The sequence below is a fragment of the Neodiprion fabricii genome, chromosome 3, assembly GCF_021155785.1.
Source record: "Neodiprion fabricii isolate iyNeoFabr1 chromosome 3, iyNeoFabr1.1, whole genome shotgun sequence".
NCBI classification, from domain to species: domain Eukaryota; kingdom Metazoa; phylum Arthropoda; class Insecta; order Hymenoptera; family Diprionidae; genus Neodiprion; species Neodiprion fabricii.
In genome coordinates, this window is record NC_060241.1 from 4,787,137 (window position 1) to 4,807,375 (window position 20,239).

General features: G+C 34.3%; 3 protein-coding genes across 7 annotated transcripts; 2 read left to right on the forward strand and 1 right to left on the reverse strand.

The window, feature by feature from the left end:
* Positions 1–113: 113 nt before the first annotated feature.
* On the forward strand, positions 114–10,436 carry LOC124177717 (dnaJ homolog subfamily C member 5-like). Of its 4 annotated transcripts, XR_006869654.1 has the most exons (8): positions 115–368; positions 1,418–1,556; positions 1,753–1,905; positions 2,066–2,197; positions 5,184–5,240; positions 5,967–6,120; positions 8,679–8,795; positions 9,193–10,436. XR_006869654.1 is itself a non-coding variant. In XM_046560410.1 (7 exons), exons 1-7 carry the CDS (start codon positions 349–351, stop codon positions 8,738–8,740), a joined length of 717 nt encoding a protein of 238 aa, XP_046416366.1. In that variant the 5' UTR covers positions 115–348; the 3' UTR covers positions 8,741–10,436. The 4 variants fall into 4 exon arrangements, 3 of the variants coding, with proteins under 3 accessions (XP_046416368.1, XP_046416366.1, XP_046416367.1); XM_046560410.1 differs by having other exon boundaries at positions 8,679–10,436; XM_046560411.1 differs by lacking the exons at positions 8,679–8,795; positions 9,193–10,436 and adding an exon at positions 6,777–8,245.
* Positions 10,437–14,231: 3,795 nt separating this feature from the next.
* On the reverse strand, positions 14,232–16,550 carry LOC124177718 (THAP domain-containing protein 2-like). Of its 2 annotated transcripts, none has more exons than XM_046560413.1 (4): positions 16,422–16,550; positions 16,038–16,280; positions 15,700–15,921; positions 14,232–15,609 (listed from the first exon to the last, which is right to left on the reverse strand). In XM_046560413.1, exons 2-4 carry the CDS (start codon positions 16,188–16,190, stop codon positions 15,280–15,282), a joined length of 705 nt encoding a protein of 234 aa, XP_046416369.1. In that variant the 5' UTR covers positions 16,191–16,280; positions 16,422–16,550; the 3' UTR covers positions 14,232–15,279. The 2 variants fall into 2 exon arrangements, with proteins under 2 accessions (XP_046416369.1, XP_046416370.1); XM_046560414.1 differs by having other exon boundaries at positions 16,374–16,429.
* A 472-nt stretch (positions 16,551–17,022) lies between these two features.
* LOC124177720 (H/ACA ribonucleoprotein complex subunit 2-like protein) lies at positions 17,023–19,107 on the forward strand. Its single transcript, XM_046560417.1, has 3 exons — positions 17,023–17,318; positions 17,507–17,579; positions 17,875–19,107. Exons 1-3 carry the CDS (start codon positions 17,135–17,137, stop codon positions 18,104–18,106), a joined length of 489 nt encoding a protein of 162 aa, XP_046416373.1. The 5' UTR covers positions 17,023–17,134; the 3' UTR covers positions 18,107–19,107.
* Positions 19,108–20,239: the final 1,132 nt, after the last annotated feature.

Sequence of the window (20,239 nt, forward strand, 5' to 3'; positions counted from 1 at the left end):
CTTCGGATGAATTTTTCGCGAGGTCGATTGAATAGGTAACTCTCGCCAGTGGTAATGTTCTAAGGATTCGAGATATCCAATCGACAGATCGATAGTAAGCAGATCGTCCGCAGCCGCTAAATTTCTGTAGTTAACAAGCGGCAGCAGCAGCAGCGATACGTTGACATTTAGTACTAAAATATTGAATCGGGTTGTGAGCTCAGTTCAGTTGGTGCCTGGTGGCTACCCTTGTATTTCCCGGCAAATGTAAAGATGTCCGTGTAACAGAGTCGCTTTTCGAGTGAATTATTACTCAGTATTATCCTCTAGCCGTTCGTCGTCCCCGGATCCGTATCAACACCAACGATCATGGACAGGAGAAAAATGTCGTGAGTAGTATTTAACGGCCTCGTCGTCCCTCCTCGTCTCAATCCAACGTCTCGCAAGGCGTTACGGAGAATTTCCCTGCGCCCAGGCTTATCTAATCTAATCAGAATATTCTCTGAAATTAGCGCTCTTCCGACGGTCCGCTTGATTTGATGTAACGCCGCCGAAATTTTTTATTGGAAAATTATCGGCCCTAGAAACCTATAGGTTAACTGGCCATGGGTGTAACTGTCACTCGTTGCTGCCACCCAAAGACATTCGAGAGGCTCTGCCGATAATTTTATATCACTTTCCAAACGGCTCTAATCTCGCGAATAATTACCTCACCACTTTTGCTTCCTCTTATTGTTATGAAACCAATGTGTCATCTATTTTATCTCTTTATTATTCGTCCACACTTATGACAATTTTAATTATAAGCAATTAATCATTTCTGAGAATCTTTTTACAGTTCACACCCAAAATTCAATGAAGATTATCGGTTTTCTATTAAATTCCTCGCTCTATCGTTGATACTGCAAGAATTTAACTCTGACGATCGCTGCTTTGTGATTGATAATGAATAATTATGTTGTCAATAAACTGTTCCAAATAATACTCTTATCTCATGAATATCAGCTCAATAATTTTTATCCAAGTGTTAAAGGCAGACGACAATATCGTTTTTCACGCGATTGTGGCTCATGTCTACTTTTATTCTAAACAATTTTATTTTTCAGAATGATACTAAAACTGACATTATTCACGATATTTATATTATCATCTTAGTTCTAGAAATGGATTTTTAATATTTACAAGTACGGTACAAATTGCATCGGTTTCTTTATTCTACGATACCGTGTCTGATTAGATAGATTTTTTAAATAAATAAATGTTCCATAAACTTATGTGGGCTCTACATTTGCGTTGCCTTAGGTGTAATTCGCAAACAGTTTAAAGATGAAAAATTATTTTATTTTTTCAACAGGACTCTCGGAAGTTGCTTATTATATCGACAAATTAGTTGGCACAGGACTAAAGAATGCTATTTAACAGAGTGAATTTATTCTAGAACCTCGGGGGACTCCCTCTACCAGATCTTGGAAATCCAAAAGACAGCTACCCCTGACGAGATAAAAAAAACATATCGAAAGCTCGCTCTTAGATTCCATCCAGATAAAAACCCCAACAATCCGGAGGCAGCTGATAAGGTAACGAAGCTCAATTGTCTCATCCACCCATCATACTCAAGTTGCATTCAATTATTTCTGTTCGGATTCAGTTGAACGTGTAAAATAAATTTTAATTACCGTGTCAAAGTACCGAGCAGAATATGCAACGTGTTACTTTTTCTGTGCTATTTCATTCCACGATCACTCTATGATTAAAATTCTAATCTTGTTTCAGTTCAAAGAAATAAACAGGGCACACGCCATCCTCACGGACCTAACAAAACGCAACATATACGATAATTACGGCTCTCTTGGTCTCTATGTAGCCGAACAATTTGGCGAGGAAAATGTTAATGCTTATTTCGTGGTTACTTCTGGCTGGTGCAAGGTGAGAACCGATGTTACTAAACCTACAAGTTTAAGGTATAATTTGAGAATAGGTTAATGCTCGCGCGAAGTAGCTGCAATAAGATAAATCAACAGCGCTGAATTGCAATTCCACAGTGTCTTCACGATCATCGTTAAAGTTGTGAATATGTTCTTTTCAGGCCCTGTTCGCAGTCTGTGCCATAATAACCGGTTGTTACTGTTGCTGCTGCTGTTGCTGCTGCTGTAACTTCTGCTGCGGCAAATGTAAACCAACGCAACCAGAAGACAGCGGTGCCTACCATAATTTACAGGTCAGTATTTAATGGTTAAGCTGAATCGACGAAGAATTTGATGGTATTTCTGATATTTGGATATACATTGGAAAGTGGAAAACCCCGAATTAATATCTTGTTTGTCTTTACATTGTGCACCTGATATATCGTACAAAATGGTTTTCATAACAACTGCGTAAAAAGATTATTCTATGTTCCTTTTATTCAAATTATGATTAATCATTTGAAAAATCTGATCTTTTGATGCTGACGCATTAAAGAAAATCACTAATAACTACGGCCTTTCTATTACATCTACAAATTTCTTCCATTCTTGTTTACTCGCACTACTTTACCTTTGCTCGAATGGTCATGAGAAATGATTAGCTACACGCTGATTTTTGGCTAGTATGCAAATCGATTTTTCAAAATAATATTTATAGAATATGCAAGTCGTGTGTATAATTCTTTGCTGACGACCGTCCAATGAAAAAATTTCAACGACATACTCGAAAGACGCTCAGTAAAAAATTTACAACAGTTTGTAGATTGAAAAATATAATTAAATCCATCTCGATTGAGTGACGAATGGAGCATTGTTGCTTAAATAAGTGGCTTATACTTGATACAATTAATATATGCTAGTAAAATTTCGTCCTGAATGTGCGAGTATTAGAAATGTCTTCTAATTACTGTATGTGTACATTCCTAGTACGTGATAGTTGATTGTGCGAATTTTGATGTGGCAAAATTCTATAAACACTGTCGCTATGAATTTTTACATATGTACAGTGTCGGGCACATGTAATTTACAAATGAACACATCATTGTGTTATAAGTCGTTAAAATGTCCACACCTATGGAACATGTTACCATAAGTATTAATTTCGTTGATACTTTTTGCTTTCTTCGTATATCATTTTAATCACGATTTTCGCAATTGTCAGTTCGTTGTCTTATTGTTTATTGCTTTGCACAATGATGATTATGAGTAGCGGAATGTTAGGCTGTAGCGAAAAAGAATACGTTTTCTTGTTTTTATTTTTATTCTTCACCAGTTTGTCACAGGTGGTGTTCTCGAAATTAAATTCCGAGATCGTGTGTAAGGAACTTTTTACGTGCAACGATGCATTGCTTCTTGCTATTTTCGTCTTCCATCTCATTCAGTATGCAAAAAAATTCCGAATTATTTGTTTGCAAACTCCGTGTCAGTATTTTTTCATTATCGATGAATTTTCTCAAAAAATTTCACGTTTTCCATGTAGTGTTTGCATTTTATTATGGCTTACATGATTGACGATGAATGATATATCGATATACCCCAAAGAATAATAACTTATTTTCGCTGATTAAACGATTATGTCACACAGACTGTTTTGCTTCTTCTTCTTCTTCTTCTTCTTCTTCTTCTTCTTCTTCTTCTTCTTCTTCTTCTTCTTCTTCTTCTTCTTCTTCTTCTTTTTTTTCCTCTTTCTTTTTCTTCTTCTTCGATCATGTAATTAATAAACCAACTAGCTTGCATTTTCGTTTTGGTTCTTATGCAATTCACTAACACAGTGTGGAAAATGTCAGATTAATATCTACAGGGTAATGTAATAATTAAACTTGACCATCCGTCAATCACCAAAGGAAGAAGGTACGTAGAATTGAAGTTATCTCACACTGGTGATATAATTAATTTCCCTGTTGTACACGTCGCTTGTCAAAGAATGTAAATTTTCCCTAATTTTGTTGATTAAACGCAATCGCTACTATAACATATTCTCATTCATTGGAACATTGACATCGTCACAATTTATTGGACAATTCATTTTTCAACTGCGCGTCAAATTCTATTTTCCAAAATCACTTTCATCACATGTTTACTATGAATTTTAAATTTCTCGTCACATGCCATTCGGTAAAAATTCATGCGCACTATTCCAGCCACTACGAACGATGTAAGCATCGCAATATCATATTTCGCTTTTATTTTTCCATCCGTTGTAACATTAACATGTCGACTGTAACTATTCTCTCCTACTTTCTGTATATCCCAGCAACCCAATTCTGTGCTTTTTTTATTTCTAATCGTTGTGGAATTTAATCTATCAGACTCGAACTGACCCGTCTTCCAAATTCTGGTAAGTATTCCTGTTAACATGCAATGGATATTTTTTCACGCTCGCATCCATATCTTTAGCAACGCATATGTCTCTGTCACATCAAATGTAGCGCTTATCACATAGATTTCAGCAGGGTCAATTAATTGGCAATGGTCTATTTCCCGTCTGTCATTTATCACGCGCTGACTTCTATTTTTTCTTTCATTAATTTCTTACTTAGCTCAGCAAATCTTTCTGTTCAGTGTTAATCGGTTTTCAGTTCGTTTGCTATGCCCAATGATCATCGCCGACATCGAGTATCGTTATTATGCTTTCTTGAGCATGACTCTAAGCGAAAGACGAAAACTTTAGAAGACGTTGCAAGTCAAGTAGAAATCGACAAATGTTTTCACTAATTATTAATATCAAAATTTAAGCTAATGCTCCGAGAGTCATCGGCGCGATGGCCGTTCGCTTCGGTAAATCTTCTTTGGCACGCGCGTTGTACCTTCATGTCGCACCTGTGTTGTTGAGCATGGCAGTGAAAGATGTAGCTTATTTATAACAGGAGCTGCCACCTTTCATGTATCCATTGGTTCATTTGTAGTCTCACATTGAATATCTCATGGCCAATAAATAAGTAAAGATTTAGTAATTTGCGTTTATTTTTAATACGTATTGTTATTATTATCATCATCCCTGTTCCTAGATGGTTTAAGCATCGTAAACGAATCGATCGATTTCTATTTATTATTTAACCGAATAACCATTGGATCACTCGAACCCTTATCAATATCTATTTCATATGGCTGCATAAACTGGGGAAGCAAGCAAGCTTACCTTAACAATACGTGGGCAAATTTTTATTACCAAGCATGTGCAGCCTGATCTTGAAGGCACTTTAGCATAGAAGTTTTGTTTATGTTGTTGTTGTATTGTAGCGGAACCAGAATGCAGAAGGAGGCATAGTGACCGACCAGCCGAGAAGTGGGCGCAAGGTAAGTTATCCGGATGCTGCGCATTACTTTAGCTAAGTACAACAATATCACAGTTTTAAGTCTCTACGTTTTCCACACTGTTTCTGAGGTATTGTATTTGCAAGTGGTGTACAAATTCATTGTATTTCATACCTTAACGCGTATACCGAGTAACTGCGTCAGTTTCGATACTTTTTTTTTTTTTATCATTAACTTGCCGTCATTTTTATTTTAGCTTAACCATTACGACCAACGATAATGTGGAGGGACAATATTAATATCGCTCAATGCGTTATTGAAAACCATTCCTAATCATTCTTCAAAAAATTATTCAGCCTTCTCGAATCAGTTCGATACAATTATGATTGATTCTCATTCATCAGCATTGTAATTTCTCTTTGCGCATATCGTGTATTTCAATTTTACTAAAGCAAGGCATGCGTACCGTTCCTCAATTCCATCAACGTGTAATCGCATCCTCTCGCATAAATACTTGTTTCTGATTATAAATGGTAGCATCGGCGATCTAATAAACAGAGTAAAAAGTCGCAATGCTGATCTCTAAGAATGATTAATAACAACTACTTCTTTTTCATCCTTCTGCTGTGAATAATATGCTGCGACTACAGACATCGATAAATTTGATGTATTATATATACATAAGGCGTTTCTTTTCGATATCTTTTAACGGTAATAACAACAGACACGTCGTGTTACAAATGAAAAATCAACAATGTTTTCCGATAGGAGGATGAAAGCGACGAAGATGCTGTAACGGCGCAACCTCAGGGAGGCGCTTCGCAGGGAGCGCAACCCATATTCGCAATGCCACCACCGCCGACAACGGCCAATGAAAATACAACCCTTAACAGCGGCGGAGACCGCGTGATCTACACGACCGGTATTACTAGTTCTTGAATTCATAACGCAGTAGTGACACATTTGTACAGTTGAAAGCTGAGGAATATTATTTTAGTAACAACTGATAGTCACAATCCGATAACAGGCTACGCATTTGTCATATAATTTACGCAGAGCAACAAGTATTGAATAATGCCGGTAACGTTTAAATCGTCAGTCCATTTGCCGCTGGCCGGAACTAAGTGAATTCATTCCGTTAAACTGTATGAAATTGAACAGAAAGCGCGACGATAAGGCTAAAGTCCTCCTCTTCCTGACGCAGATCAAAACTGTTGACTTTATTTTTTCGTTTTTCTTCTTTTTTTTTCACCACATGTAATTGAATTAATTGTATGTATGTGCCGAGTACATAGCCACAAGAACATCTTTTTATTATGAATTAAATATTGAGCGGGGAGTTCTGATTGAAAAATCTTAAGGATAATTTGTCGCAGTCTTATACATATATTATAATTGTAATATATAATATTATAATCTGTGATATTTTCGGTAGCTGGATGCTGATAGTCAACCGGGTGATATTTCACTGACTTGTCACTCTGCGTATAACGATGTTTATTGTAGTGATAAAGACACGCGATGCATGTTTTTTTCTTTGCACTAGATGTGACTTTTTGTTTTTTCTCTTTATTTCAGTTCCATTAACGTCCGCTTATTAGTTTCCCGTGCCTTAAAGTATGTCCCATATAAAGTATGCATAATCGTAATTATACATACTATACATTTTTCCAGTTTACTTTGAGCCAATAAGTTTCGTTTACGATAATGTGTTTTTCTTTTTGCTTGTTTTTTTTCCTTTCCCTCTCATCTACAGATCGTATGAACGACATTTAAATATAATTCTTTTGTAACTATTCAACGCCGCTGTTTGTCTTTCAATTCTGTTAACGGCAATCCTCAGTCAGCTTCTGTCAATAATATTAATTTACAATGCATAATTTTAATGGTCAGAGACATCGACGTAGATAATCATGTGATTGGTGTAGAAAAAAATTATCAATCGAACTTCATCTCTCACAGTCGTTCTTGTATATCGATTCAAGTATATCGATTGGATTATGATGAATTCGAAATGAAAATTAACCAGGTGTATAAAATTTCTTTCGATTTACCCATTCAATGTAAATAAATTTATACTTCAGGTAATCGAGGCCTGCGTTTTGGGTTTTGAATATTTTTTACGCTTTTAGGCAAATAACATTTCGTATAAATGTAAGAAATCGCGATTACGCGATGGTGTATTTTGCCTTGCGTGTAAGATCGTTGATCAGTAGTATGGAACTAAGTTACTTTGAAATGAGTCAATTGTTACCCTTTTGCGCATCATGCTGTACACAATATTACATGTAATTGATTTTTAATTATTAAAACAATACGCATGTCATTTGGACTTTTTTTTTTCAATCTTGCGTCTTTTTTTTTAATCTTTACGTTAATGTTTACACTACGGGCGTTTTCAATCTTAATTTTAAACTCCAAGTAAATCGGCCTGGCATAACTGATCAAAATTTCATCATGACGGTATTATATCTATCTGTATGTTCAGAAAATTTTATTTACATTGAGTTGAAGATTAGCACTACTAAAATCTTGAGTGAAAGTACACGGCTTCAAATTCATTCAAATCTTTTGCATAATCAAATCAAAGACATCCGTACGTTATTATTATTATTGATTATATAAGTACACCGCATGCTGATACTTTGCTATTTTTTTATATCAATTAACTCGCCGCAATTTGTTGAATTAATGCAGAAAATAGCCGTGTAAAACTAAAGCGAAACGCTTACGGTATAACGTACATAAGAAAGTAATTAAAATTTCATAATTTCGTAGTGATCGTTCTATTTTATTATTATAATGTATTCATCATCTTTTCACCATTATTTTATACTCGTCTGTACGATTCGATTTAATATTTAATTTTTTTCCCAATCTGTTCCAATATCGACGATCCTCCAGCGTTTCAACAAAAGAATCGCATTTACGTAAGCTTTACTGCTGACGACTCTTCCCCAATCCTCCATCCTCTGCTGTTGAGTTTCATCGTCGTACAATCTTAACATTGTATCGATCCCAAATAAATATATGTATATTTTTTTTAACCAAGTCAAGTTATTCATATTATTACTTTGTATTTAACTTAATTTAACATTAATTTCTCTTAAGTTGCGCAATCTTATTCATCTTTGTAATCTTACCAGATATCCCGAATCATTATTTTCCAATAAATCACTTTTTTAATTTATGTATCGTAACTTATAATCATGAAAGCTCATGAACATACAAATTATACGTATTTGTAGATGTAGGCAATACGTAGATTTAAAGGAAAAGAATTTGCCAATTGAAGTATAGCTAGCTAAAAATTGTCGCTAGAAATAGATATCATAAAATTTCATAACACCGATTAGTGCCTCGCAAATTCAATTAACTTTTTGAATGGATATCGACGTATGTTTGCAAATTCTTTTTTTTTTTTTTTATTCTACATATACGGCATTGAATTATTGACCGTAACATTTAATGTGGTCGTAGCCACAAACCCGTTCACAGGAGCACCGGTCGGCCAATCGACCAACGGACCAACCGAATGGTAGTTACACAACGTTAAAATCTGCCAGAACAGCAAACACCTTTACCGAAGTTACTAAGGCGAGCACATTCGCTATGCCTTACTCGGAGTGAATGTAGTTTTTCTGCTGGGTATGAAAAAAAAAAAAAAATAAAGAAACAACAAAACGAGAAGCAAACGAAAAAAAGAAACAAATAAGAGAAATTGTTTTTTTTTTTTAATTTTTTTTTTTTATTCAACAGTCCGATTGAATGTTGCGTAATTATTATAATCTATCTAGCTTCGCTGTATAATTTCAAGTATTGTCTATTAAACAATCCGTGTTTATGGGATTTACTGTTGACGATTACATTCTATGGAGTTGCTTTAGTTTTAGGTATTCCAACAAATCGTGCGACAGTCACTCCATTATAAAACAATTAATTATTCAATAATAGCCAATTGAAAATATTTATTAATAATCTTTTTAATCAGCAGGGACTTTACGTTAATCACATACCAATACATCGGTACGTAAGTGAGAAATGAAACTGATCAAGACTAAGAATATTATAGAAATGTATTACTAATTAAAATAATAGTTCACCAAAGTTTCAATTGTATTAGTAGATTATTTATTGTTCATTACTCTCTCATCATTCTAAACTAGTCTTACGTTTTTATAGATTGATGAAAAAAAAAACTTGCCGAATGTGTCCCACATGCTGCGAAATATGTTATAATGTGTTTATTTTTTCTGCGATAGAAAAATACTTTCGTAATAACTAGCATTATTCAATCGTTAATAATTATTATTATATCAGTTATACTTTTCTAGTACCTTGTACAAGAATTACAATTTTCAATTTGAGAACGTCAAATCACTGTCATTGGTAATTATTGTTCGAGGGTGTGGCCGTTGACTCATTAATTAGTTATATCTTGAATAATGGAAACACTTAATTTAGCGTGTCCAATATTACGAAACGAAATTCTAGACGATTGGTTTGATTTGTGACTCGATATTGTAGATAATGTAAGACTTAATATTATGCTTAGAAAATTGTTCTATTTTTCTGATTTATTATGTACTAAAAACATTCGAAGACATTCTCGAGATATCTTTTTCACAAACTTCCGTACCGTGTAATTGTTGTGACCAAGTCGCACCCTCGATTTACAATAAATTTTTAGCCAGAGCGCTATTATCGTTGGGTAAAATGACAATATGCGTATATCAAAATCACAATTTGTTTGAAACATATACGTGATTGCATTTATATACTCATGCTATTATGGCGTATTTCTTCGTTAATGTCTTATAGATGTACATTTCATCATTATATATACGATATAAAGTATACTACGTAATTCAAGTCTATTGGAAGAAAGGATGATGAAAAGGTGGAATATGAAAGAGAATCTAACAGTTCAAACCGAGGGAAATACTGTAATAGATGTAGCTTGCGAGTTTCTTAAATCATAGTTAATTATAGTTCGTAAGACGGCAGAATTTATACATAGATATACACTATTCAACGGAGTGACAGTAAACTATTTTGCAAGTTGATGATTTCACGTAACTAAAAGTTTGAAATTGTTGATTCTCATATATTGTACACATTATATATACATAACAAAAACTAAAACTTCGTTCGTTCGATGGAGTGAAGTAAAAAAACTATAAAACAAAAAAAAAAAATACAAAAAAAAACAAATTGACAAACAAATATGTATTTAATCAGATATACATATATTCTTATCTCACGTTACACATTGTTAGCATCATTTTAATGTTCGTTAATCTAGGCAAGGAGTTCTTGACACGTTACATATGTCGACTAAAAAAGTATCCCTAAATGATAAGTACGATTCAAAACTTATATCCCAAACTTACGTTCAAATTCCATCACGGAACAGTATCATCTGCGAAGAGTAATTTCTTGTTTTCATCGACTCTTTGACTCAATGATATGAATATCTAAAATCATTCGTTCATGCGGGATAGTAATGGTATGTATGTACATGCGCCTGCAGACGAATCGTTACCATCGGTTTCTATGTATCATGCAAAATTCAAATGTAATTCAAGATCTCTCGAAACTACAGCGTTAGTTTTTGATTAATTTGAAATCTGAGTGAAACTGAATCAATCGTAATAACTATTCAGACATTGTCGGTACAAAATATTTTTGTAATCATGTAACTAGACTTTTCTGCACATTGCAAAGCTTGAAAATTTCTGCATATTCTTTCTCGATGAAATCTTCATGAGTTTTCAATCGACGAGCAAGCCAATATTGCAATAATTCTACAGACAGCCGTACGTGATTATAATAGTTACCTTTATTAGGTACGAAGGAACCAATTACCTCTGCTCAAACTATGCAACGCTATTATGTCGAAATGCGCTCGAGGCTTGCTAGTGCGTTAAATCTGCTTCCGCAATACTAATGTATACCGATATGTTTGAATTGACTTGTTTTTAAACGTGTTCCGCAGAGATTATCACTACACAATTATTGCTAAATTTATCACATGTGTATCGTTAATGTTGTCGAGAATAATTACTAAACAATATATTATATTATACAGTAAAACAAGAAAATCAATTAAACCCGTACCGTAAGATGTACTTAAAAAAATGAATAAACGAATAAAAAAAAAAAACAGCGTGTAACAATTTATGAATTGCATTAGAATTATACATATTATACATACATAAATTATACACATTACGTATATATATATATATATATATATATTACATATATATATACATATATATATATATATATATATATACATATTGTATTTATCAATTTAGGTATTGTAAAGTCATGTAATGTGAGAACTGTAAATAAATATTAATACAGCTTATGCATAATTTTTTTTTTCTTTTTTATTTCGTTTATTCGCCAGAAATCAGTTGCGATTAGTAATTATGAATATATACTCGTATATATATATATAAAGTTACGTTCGATTTTGTGTATATGGTAGAGAGATGTATTTATTTTTTTATTTAATAATTTTTTCATTCGCATTTTTAGATGCAAATTGATAAGCTTCGGACGTAATTGGATCGGAAATAATTTAGTTCATCGTTAGCTCGAATCTTTTTAAATGAATATTTCGAGAGCATTTTAGCCTTTTTAGCGGTAAACGGATTCAAATATTTGAAAATAGTTCAGCCGAGTACCGTCATTTAGGGCGCCACCATCGCAAACAATGAAAAAACAATCGCGCATTAGTCGCATTTCGATTGAAAATCTCGAGAGCTGCTTCATTTGTATTCAGTGGAACAGTTTAAATTTCTTTGTGAATATTAATTCGTGAATATTAAATTCGTGGGCAACGAATTCAAATTCAGGTAAAGACTACCTCGCATCGCATACATAGCGCATTTGTAGCTTTTCGATCGAAAATCTCGAGAAGTAATCCACTTGTATTCAGTGGAACAGTTTACATTTCTTCGTGAATAAACTACATACACTTATTTGAGCGTAGCGAAATTCATGGGAAGCGAATTCAAATTCAGGAAAATACAATCGCGCATCGCGTATATCGTGAGTTTGTAGCTTTTCGATCGAAAATCTCGAGAAGTAATCCACTTGTATTCAGTGGAACAGTTTACATTTCTTCGTGAATAAACTACATACACTTATTTGAGCGTAGCGAAATTCATGGGAAGCGAATTCAAATTCAGGAAAATACAATCGCGCATCGCGTATATCGTGAGTTTGTAGCTTTTCGATCGAAAACCTCGAGAACGAATCCATTTTTATTCAGTAGAACAGGTACACTTATTTCAGCGGCAGCGGAATTCGTGGAAAAGGAATTCAAATTGTTTGATAGTAGTTCAACAGAACGCCGCCATTTCGAGCGCCACCGTCGCAAGTGAGGACAAGAGACAATCGTGTATCACGCGATCACAGCATTAGTAGTGGTTGAGTCGGATTCAAACGTGGTTCGAGATGCTGCGGAGCAGGAAATTCTTCATCTGCGCCAGAATTACCTACTCAAAACATTATTGAACATCCAGTTTCTAGTGAATTATCGAATTAACAATAAGAAACAAATCACAATTCAGCCGGTGAAAGGTTTATTTCAACTACAGCAAGCAACGTGATCGCGATTATAGAAATGTTCGTCGCAAGCTCGAATAAACAAAAGAACTGCGGTTCTCGGAACGATTCAGATTCCAATTATTGTTTTGATTCTATGTTTTTTCCGTCGCGAGCAGCATTAAAGTGATTGATTCTTGATGTGAACTGTGTTTTGTTTGTGTTTTGTTTGTGTTTGTTGTTGATCAACGAACGGATCGTCGCGTTCTTTTAACCTTCGGAAACAAAGTTTGTGCGTCGCGTACGTTTCTTCGAGCTCACTGAATAATTCGATCCCTGCAGTTACGTTTTATTAATTATACCTAATGTGAACAGTGAAAAAATTCTACTTAAACTTGACCATATTTTTATCAACACTGTGTTAGATAATGCAATCGAAGAAAAGTTCTATCCCCTTCAATTTTTCCATCATGCACGAAAAATACGGCATTTCTGCTAACAGTGACTGTACATCAGAATAATCTTCGTGGATTGAGTAAGTAATCCGTTCTTTGTTTTGCTATTTTGGTTAAATTATTTACAATGAAATTTAGATGATTCAATGCCGTCAGAGATATTAAAAATTACTTACATTGTCGGCTCTCGAAAAAATTTGCTTAGCGTCTAGATTGTCCGCGCTTTTTTACGAAATTAAGTTAACAGTTAGATTTAAATCAAGAAAATTCAGTTTCAATAAAAAAATATTGTTCTTTTTACAGTGTGACGTGTAAAATATTTCGTATGTGAATCGGCAGCAGTCGGTGAAAAGTGATTCCAGTGATCAGCATAGCAGTCAACTTCACTCAAGTGCAAACAAGAGTCTTCAGTATCAAAATTGGTGAGTTAGACAAACCATGTTTGCTGTCTATCTATTCCTCAATCTTTCTCTCCGGTAGCGTGGTGGTAATATTACATTCATACGATGAATTGTATAATTATTTTTATTGTCAATTTGAATTCTTTCCTCAATATTTGCCATGAATATTTACGATTATGCAGCTGCTGTCGAGTCTATACTCAACTTAATCGTATTTAATTTGAGAAAATGCTATCCTGTTATTTGAGATTTTTCACACCTGTTTTCTCATTGCATATATTTCTAAATGATTAATGCTCAACAGCAGAAAATTTGAAGCCATTGCGAACAATATAACATTTGATACTTGAAGTATAATTAAATTCATTACGAATTCATGAGTAGCTGGATTGATAGGATGTCTACTAACCCGTTTTCTTCCTACAGTTAAACCCAGAAACGTAAGTTACTCGTGTCTCAAAATTACAGACCACGGTGTGACTGATATAGGATCGAATGAGTGTGTTGGTGAGAATGGAAATAGGGTAGATATAGGTGAATAGGTAGGATAAGTGGATTGATTCAGGGTTCTTACTGATCTAGGAAAATCAATGGCATAAATAATTTCACAATAATTATACACAAAACGATTTATTACATTCATATTTGAACAAACGGGATTGGAATACCTATTTTACATTTTAATGCTATGCCTTATTCAAATGTAAAATGCAAGTCTGACGATTAACTTGGTGTTACTAAAGTATAACAAAATGTATTCCCTGATTTGGATTGTTTCTTGTAAAAATTTTTAACAACCCTGGATTAAGCCGAGTATTGTTTGAATGGGTATTTATTCGTTTAGCTCTTGCGATTATTTATCAATATCCGTTCGTTGAATGCAGGAAAGAATACCAGACAAAGTTTGGTAGTCAAAACGCGATCGGTGTGCAGGTTTAGTCTAAGTCGGTACAGCGAATTTTCGTTCCACAGCGTCAAACAAACATCGACCAGTTTTCAACTTTATCAATATTCATAAATATACTTCTAACGTGATGTATATTAACACAATTTCTTCTATTAAAAACCGATAAGACACATGTCGCAAGCAAATAGATCGGTGATTGTTTGACTGAGCAAACGCTTCTTCTTGTTTCTGTGTTTACGTGGGGCACAGTGACGAGGGATGCTGCGCTCGAAGACGTCGCGACGAAGAGGAACATCGACCACCACGCTACCGCTTTGCTTTATTTTCTCTTCCTTTCTTTATATTTTACTTTCTCCTCTCTCCGTTATTCAATTGATTATGAATTTAATCGTATTCAGTTGATTATAAATCGAACCTTGTTGGCAGTTCTGATGAGCAATTAAGATACAATTTTTTTTTCACTGCTTAGCTGATACGATTAAAATCAATCATTTCTTTACCTACATTGATCACGAGTTCTTGACAACTCACATTAGGCACTAATAATACTTTGATTTTTAGTCAGCGCAGTACCGTCTTCTAATTGTACGAACTGTTTTCTGGCTTGCATACCAAATACCGTTGTGTACTTGTTATATTCTGCATTTTAGCGTCTTGGATTTTATTCAAATCCAATACTCAGGCGGATTCAATTACGCGTAAAGTGTTAAAGTGACTGATTCAACATTTCTGAAAATTTTTCGAACTTTGTAAGACTAAAATTTAAACTTGGGCAAAACACACTCGAGAATCTCTTGGGCGCAAATTTTTCGCTCTTCCATCCGACGTTTCAATTTCCTATTGACACGTTCGGAATTCCTTAGCCTTTGCCTCAGTTCCAGAATTTCTCGTTGTTGTTTGATCAATCTTTCCTTCATGTTTCTTAGATAAAACGCACTCATCGTTAATGCTCTCTTTGCACTTTTGTCCATCACCGCATTTTCCTCTTCTTCAGATGACACTGTTGGTACTTCATTTTTAATCGCATCAACATTTTCGTTGGCAATGAAATGCGTCCTGATATCGTTAGTGCTGTTAACGTTGTTCTAGAAAATAACAATGTTTCTAATTTCAAGTAAAACTAATAGGAAACTGATAGAAACGTAAATTGTGATTGGATTGTGCTCAATGTTTACCTCACAATGTTCCGTCGCTGCTGATTGTTCAGCCATTGAGTGTGGCACGGGTAGATTTTGTTTCGAACTACCAGGTATTAATTCCAAACCATTCTTGTTTAACTCGTTGCGAGCGTTCACCCTTTTGGAACGAAGAGGAAACATTGTTGGCACAGCGTTATGTCTTAATTTCCGTTTTCCGTCTACCCTCGGTTTCTCCCACATAAATGGAGGAAAATGAACCTGCGATTACTTAATATTACGAATCCACTTTTCAATTGCATGTGTAATGTACTGAGGGTTTGAAAGAAATTAGGTAAAAATTCTTAGGAACAGTGAATATCTTTGAACTATCGAACCTCGCAGATGCAGGATGTGCGATTCGGTATCCAATTTTTTCTATCAATCATTTTGGCCCATTCTAATCGTCTCGCTAGGTTCGTTGGAAACGATTTCATCGAATATCCCTTGGCACTAGAATTGTGGCATCCCGGTACGCTGCAGCCAGGCATTTTGGATTTGATTTTCAGCTTGACAGTCCCTCGTTGTCAGAGTCAAGCGTTTAGATTTGTTTATTATTTATCCGTAGGTTAAACGATTACCTAAAAATAGAAAGGGAGCAATGAAACCTAGCCTAATCTAATCTTACTACACATTTTGTATGGGAAACTGGTCTATAAATTTATTTACGGTACCATTTTAGAGATTGGTGTTTCTGCACTCTTTATTAATTATATACATACCACGTGTTATTGAGTCGATTTTTATCAGTCGACAATAACAAATCAGTGCCAAGTGTCAACTATCCTTTGGCATGAAATAAAGATGTAATGGGAGAAACGCCATTTAGCCATCATGTTTTCAACCAGAGCAAAATTTTTCATGTACATAATGGTGTCAACGATATAGGGGAAAAAAATATCTATCTTACCGACTGAGATATCAAATTTTTCAATACTTCGGGGAAAAAATTTCTATCTTACAGACTGAAAAAATCAAATTTTTCAGCAGATTGCGTTGACAGTTTCGCGGGGATGAATCATTTTTACAACCTTCTATTTCACCCAGGTTTAAAATACAGATCCACGATTTATTGCACCGGTTGTACCTATCGATGGAAACTGTTTTTGAGGCTCCGTTTCTGGCATTGAAAATCCATTTGAAAATAACAAATGATGTACAATAATTGTACCGTAAATTATTCATTTTCATATCGTGATCGGAAAAAACCGTCTCTCCCTTACCGACCGAAAGAATTCAACGTGTCAACAGATGTCGCTAATCCTCGAGTGTTTCGCGTAGAGGAATGACTTCTATCTGTTCGTTCGAATATGGTTCGAACCCTGTTCTAAAATACAGACCCACGTGTTCTTCAACCGCTTCTGCCTAAATCTGTGGATACTGTTTTTGAGGTTGTGTTTTCGGCGTTGAAAATTAATTCCGTTGCGAATAAAAAATGACGAAGAAAGAAAAGGTCGTGATAAAAATCGAACCCGATGATACGTTGGATGGAGCCGACGGCGACACGTCGATCGTAAAAGGAAGTAGCTACGAAGAGAAATTGAACAACGTTAGCATCATAGCTAACCCCATGGCGTCGAAAAAGTTGACCAAGAAAATTTACAAGCTAATAAAAAAAGGTAGAATATCGATCGATTAGAGTAATAAAATTCTGTGACATCCGTCAATTTGAATCTCCCTCGAATTCCTTGTTCGTTTTATTAACTTGCAATTCATCGAATGGTATTTACAGTTTACAATATCGGCGCTAGCTTTCTTCTGAAAAATTTCCATTAATTACGTTGTCATTTCTCTTCTTCATTCGCAGCATCGAAGCACAAAACATTTTTGCGCAACGGACTCAACGATGTTCAGAAACACATCAGAAAAGGAGAAACTGGGTAAAGATAATTCAGTAACGTACATAATTCGACGTAACAGGGCTCATTTTCTTTCCTAACTTCACTTTTTCATCTTACTGTTAACGGAATACGTTGCAGTAGAACAGGTTTTTCAACATTATTCTGCTTTTCTATTTGAAGTTAGAACTTGATGCTCGAATACAGTAGATTACCGATCTGCAAATGAAAATTGTACGTTATATCTGGTCCATTTGTCCAATACAAAACTTGAAATTCGTTGTTTTTGCCCAGAAATTCCTCGTGTTTGCTTATCTCTCGTTGTTTGTTTTGGCAGGCTGGTCGTTTTTGCTGGTGACGTAACTCCGATAGAAATAATGTGTCACTTACCTGCCGTTTGCGAGGACAAAGACATTCCGTATTGTTACACACCTAGTCGGCAAGATATCGGAGTAGCGATGGGCGTCAAACGTGGTAGTCTAATGGTTCTGATCAAAGAAAATCCCGAGTACAAAGAACTTTACGACGAGGTGAAAAAGGAAATGGTGAAATTGGCATTGCCGTTGTAAATAATTTCGTTTGACAATTCTATTATTCCAAGTTTGAAGTACGTTGTAAGTCGTCTATTAATATGGGGATATTTTTTTATTCGTAAACGAAGTCGGATGCCGAATGAATTTGTTGAGAGTATTTTTTTTTCTCTTCTTTTGTTCTGCAAATTATGAAAAGCATAGAATAAAATAATGTGCAGGCTGATGGCTTGGACAAAAATCAGTAAATAACAAGAAAAAAAAAACATAAATAAATAAAAACGAAAATATTACTTCGAATGATGTTTTTATTACGAAATTTTCTACTCCTACATTTCTATACCTTAAATTATGTATGCAGTATGAGTACATTTTACACGTATGCATGATTAGTTCACAATCTTACCCATCGGGTTTTTCATATTCTTTATTCTCTAAATTAAATCTTACGTACGGAGTCGCGTTTCAATAATTTTTCTCATGCGATTCTTATTTGCTTTTCAATTATTATTAATCGAATCAGCAGCCAAAAAGTTAAAACATTTGACTTTTATTTTTCTCATTAGCTAATTGGCTGGCTGTTGATTATTATTACAGTACGATAGTTTACCTCTTTTCTTGGAACGAAATTGAATACAAGTTTAACGAAATAGGCGGGTAATTGTTATTATTATTACTATTATTATTGTTATTTGGTATTGTTAAACCAGTTTCATATACATAATTATATCGTACGAGAGCACCATATGTCAACGATGATTATATCCGAAGTCCTCTCATCGTGTTTTAAGAGAAATGAAACCTAAGAGCATACATTTTCAAGTTTATTTAACGCGATCGTGATATTAAATAGTAACAACGATAACGGTTGTAGAAAAAATTCAGTAGACTGTAATCACGTGATCTGGGTACCGATTTGTGTAAAAATTAGATTGTCACCTTTGGTGATGATTATTCAATTGATAAAAGAAGCGCCCAATCATCCGATGATGTATTTTTTTCATTCTCGTTTCAATCGAAATGCGTAGTTATAATCCTAGTAAGATGGCAAAAGTATAATATATCTAATTCGATATATCGTTGGATTGAGAATGAGTTTGGAGGAAGCTCGACGAGGTCAGACCTCGGCAAGACTGTCTTGCTTATTACAGAATAATTATCATTGTTATTTATTAGTTGTTATGATATAATAGCAGTGTATATATGTATATTTATAGTCTAGTATTCAATGAACATTGGTAAAAAATATACACACATATGTATTGTGTATATATATATATATATATAGATATTAGAGTGAGCCAAAGAAACTTACCTGTCGAATCTATGATCTTAAAAGGACCTATTTACTGAGAAAAATATTCTTCCGTTTGGAAAAATTTTTAGCCCAATTTTAAAAGGTGTCGCTGGCCATTTGAAATTTCCCATTTAAATAACACACATATAATTTTTTTTCATTATAAATGTTGTAACTTTTGAATCGTTTGAGATAAAAAAATTTTCAAGGTATATTCTTGTAAGGCGTGAAATTCTCTAAAAAGAGTCCATGGAGTTGATTTCTTAGACTCCAAATTCGTATACTTTACGGGCGGTGAAAGTCGAAGAAAAGCGGAAATATGCGGTATAGCGTTAATACAAAAATTATAATCGAACTTTAACGAAAAATGAAGAACGAAAACAATTTATTTTGCAATTAGTGCAATTACATCGCCAGCAATATCCTAATTGTAACAAACAAAGTTTTATCAACAATTCAAAAGAATGTTAATGTTTAAAAGTGCAATAAAAAATAAATAAATGATTTAACACTCTACTCCTTTGACGAATCTAGTTTATAAACAACATCTTTCACACACCTTATTTCATTTTAGTCAAAGTTTTTTCATTTAGTATGGATATTTTCAATCTTAAGAGCCTTAAAGCTGCATACTTCCGCTTTTCTTCGACTTTCACGTTCCGTAAGTATGCGAATTTTTGAGTCTAGAAAATCAACTCAGGGTTTTTTTTCAGAGAATTTAATACCCTACAAGAATATGTCTTGAAATTTTTTTTATCTCAAACGGTTCAAAAGTTATACCATTTTAAATAAAAAAAAAAAAAAACAAATTTTTTGCGTGTCATTTAAATGGGAAATTTCAAATGGCCAGCGACACCTTTTAAAATTGAGCTAAA

Excerpts from the sequence above, each read along its gene's own strand:
- LOC124177717 (XM_046560410.1), top strand. The coding sequence starts at position 349 with ATGGACAGGAGAAAAATGTC. Across the intron at positions 1,906-2,065 it reads TTACTTCTGGCTGGTGCAAG|GCCCTGTTCGCAGTCTGTGC; the intron begins GTGAGAACCGAT and ends TGTTCTTTTCAG. Across the intron at positions 5,241-5,966 it reads AGCCGAGAAGTGGGCGCAAG|GAGGATGAAAGCGACGAAGA; the intron begins GTAAGTTATCCG and ends GTTTTCCGATAG.
- LOC124177718 (XM_046560413.1), bottom strand. The coding sequence starts at position 16,190 with ATGCCTGGCTGCAGCGTACCGGGATGCCACAATTCTAGTGCCAAGGGA. Across the intron at positions 15,922-16,037 it reads GCACATCCTGCATCTGCGAG|GTTCATTTTCCTCCATTTAT; the intron begins GTTCGATAGTTC and ends AAGTAATCGCAG. Across the intron at positions 15,610-15,699 it reads CAGCGACGGAACATTGTGAG|AACAACGTTAACAGCACTAA; the intron begins GTAAACATTGAG and ends GTTATTTTCTAG.
- LOC124177720 (XM_046560417.1), top strand. The coding sequence starts at position 17,135 with ATGACGAAGAAAGAAAAGGTCGTGATAAAAATCGAACCCGATGATACG. Across the intron at positions 17,319-17,506 it reads TTACAAGCTAATAAAAAAAG|CATCGAAGCACAAAACATTT; the intron begins GTAGAATATCGA and ends CTTCATTCGCAG. Across the intron at positions 17,580-17,874 it reads ATCAGAAAAGGAGAAACTGG|GCTGGTCGTTTTTGCTGGTG; the intron begins GTAAAGATAATT and ends TTGTTTTGGCAG.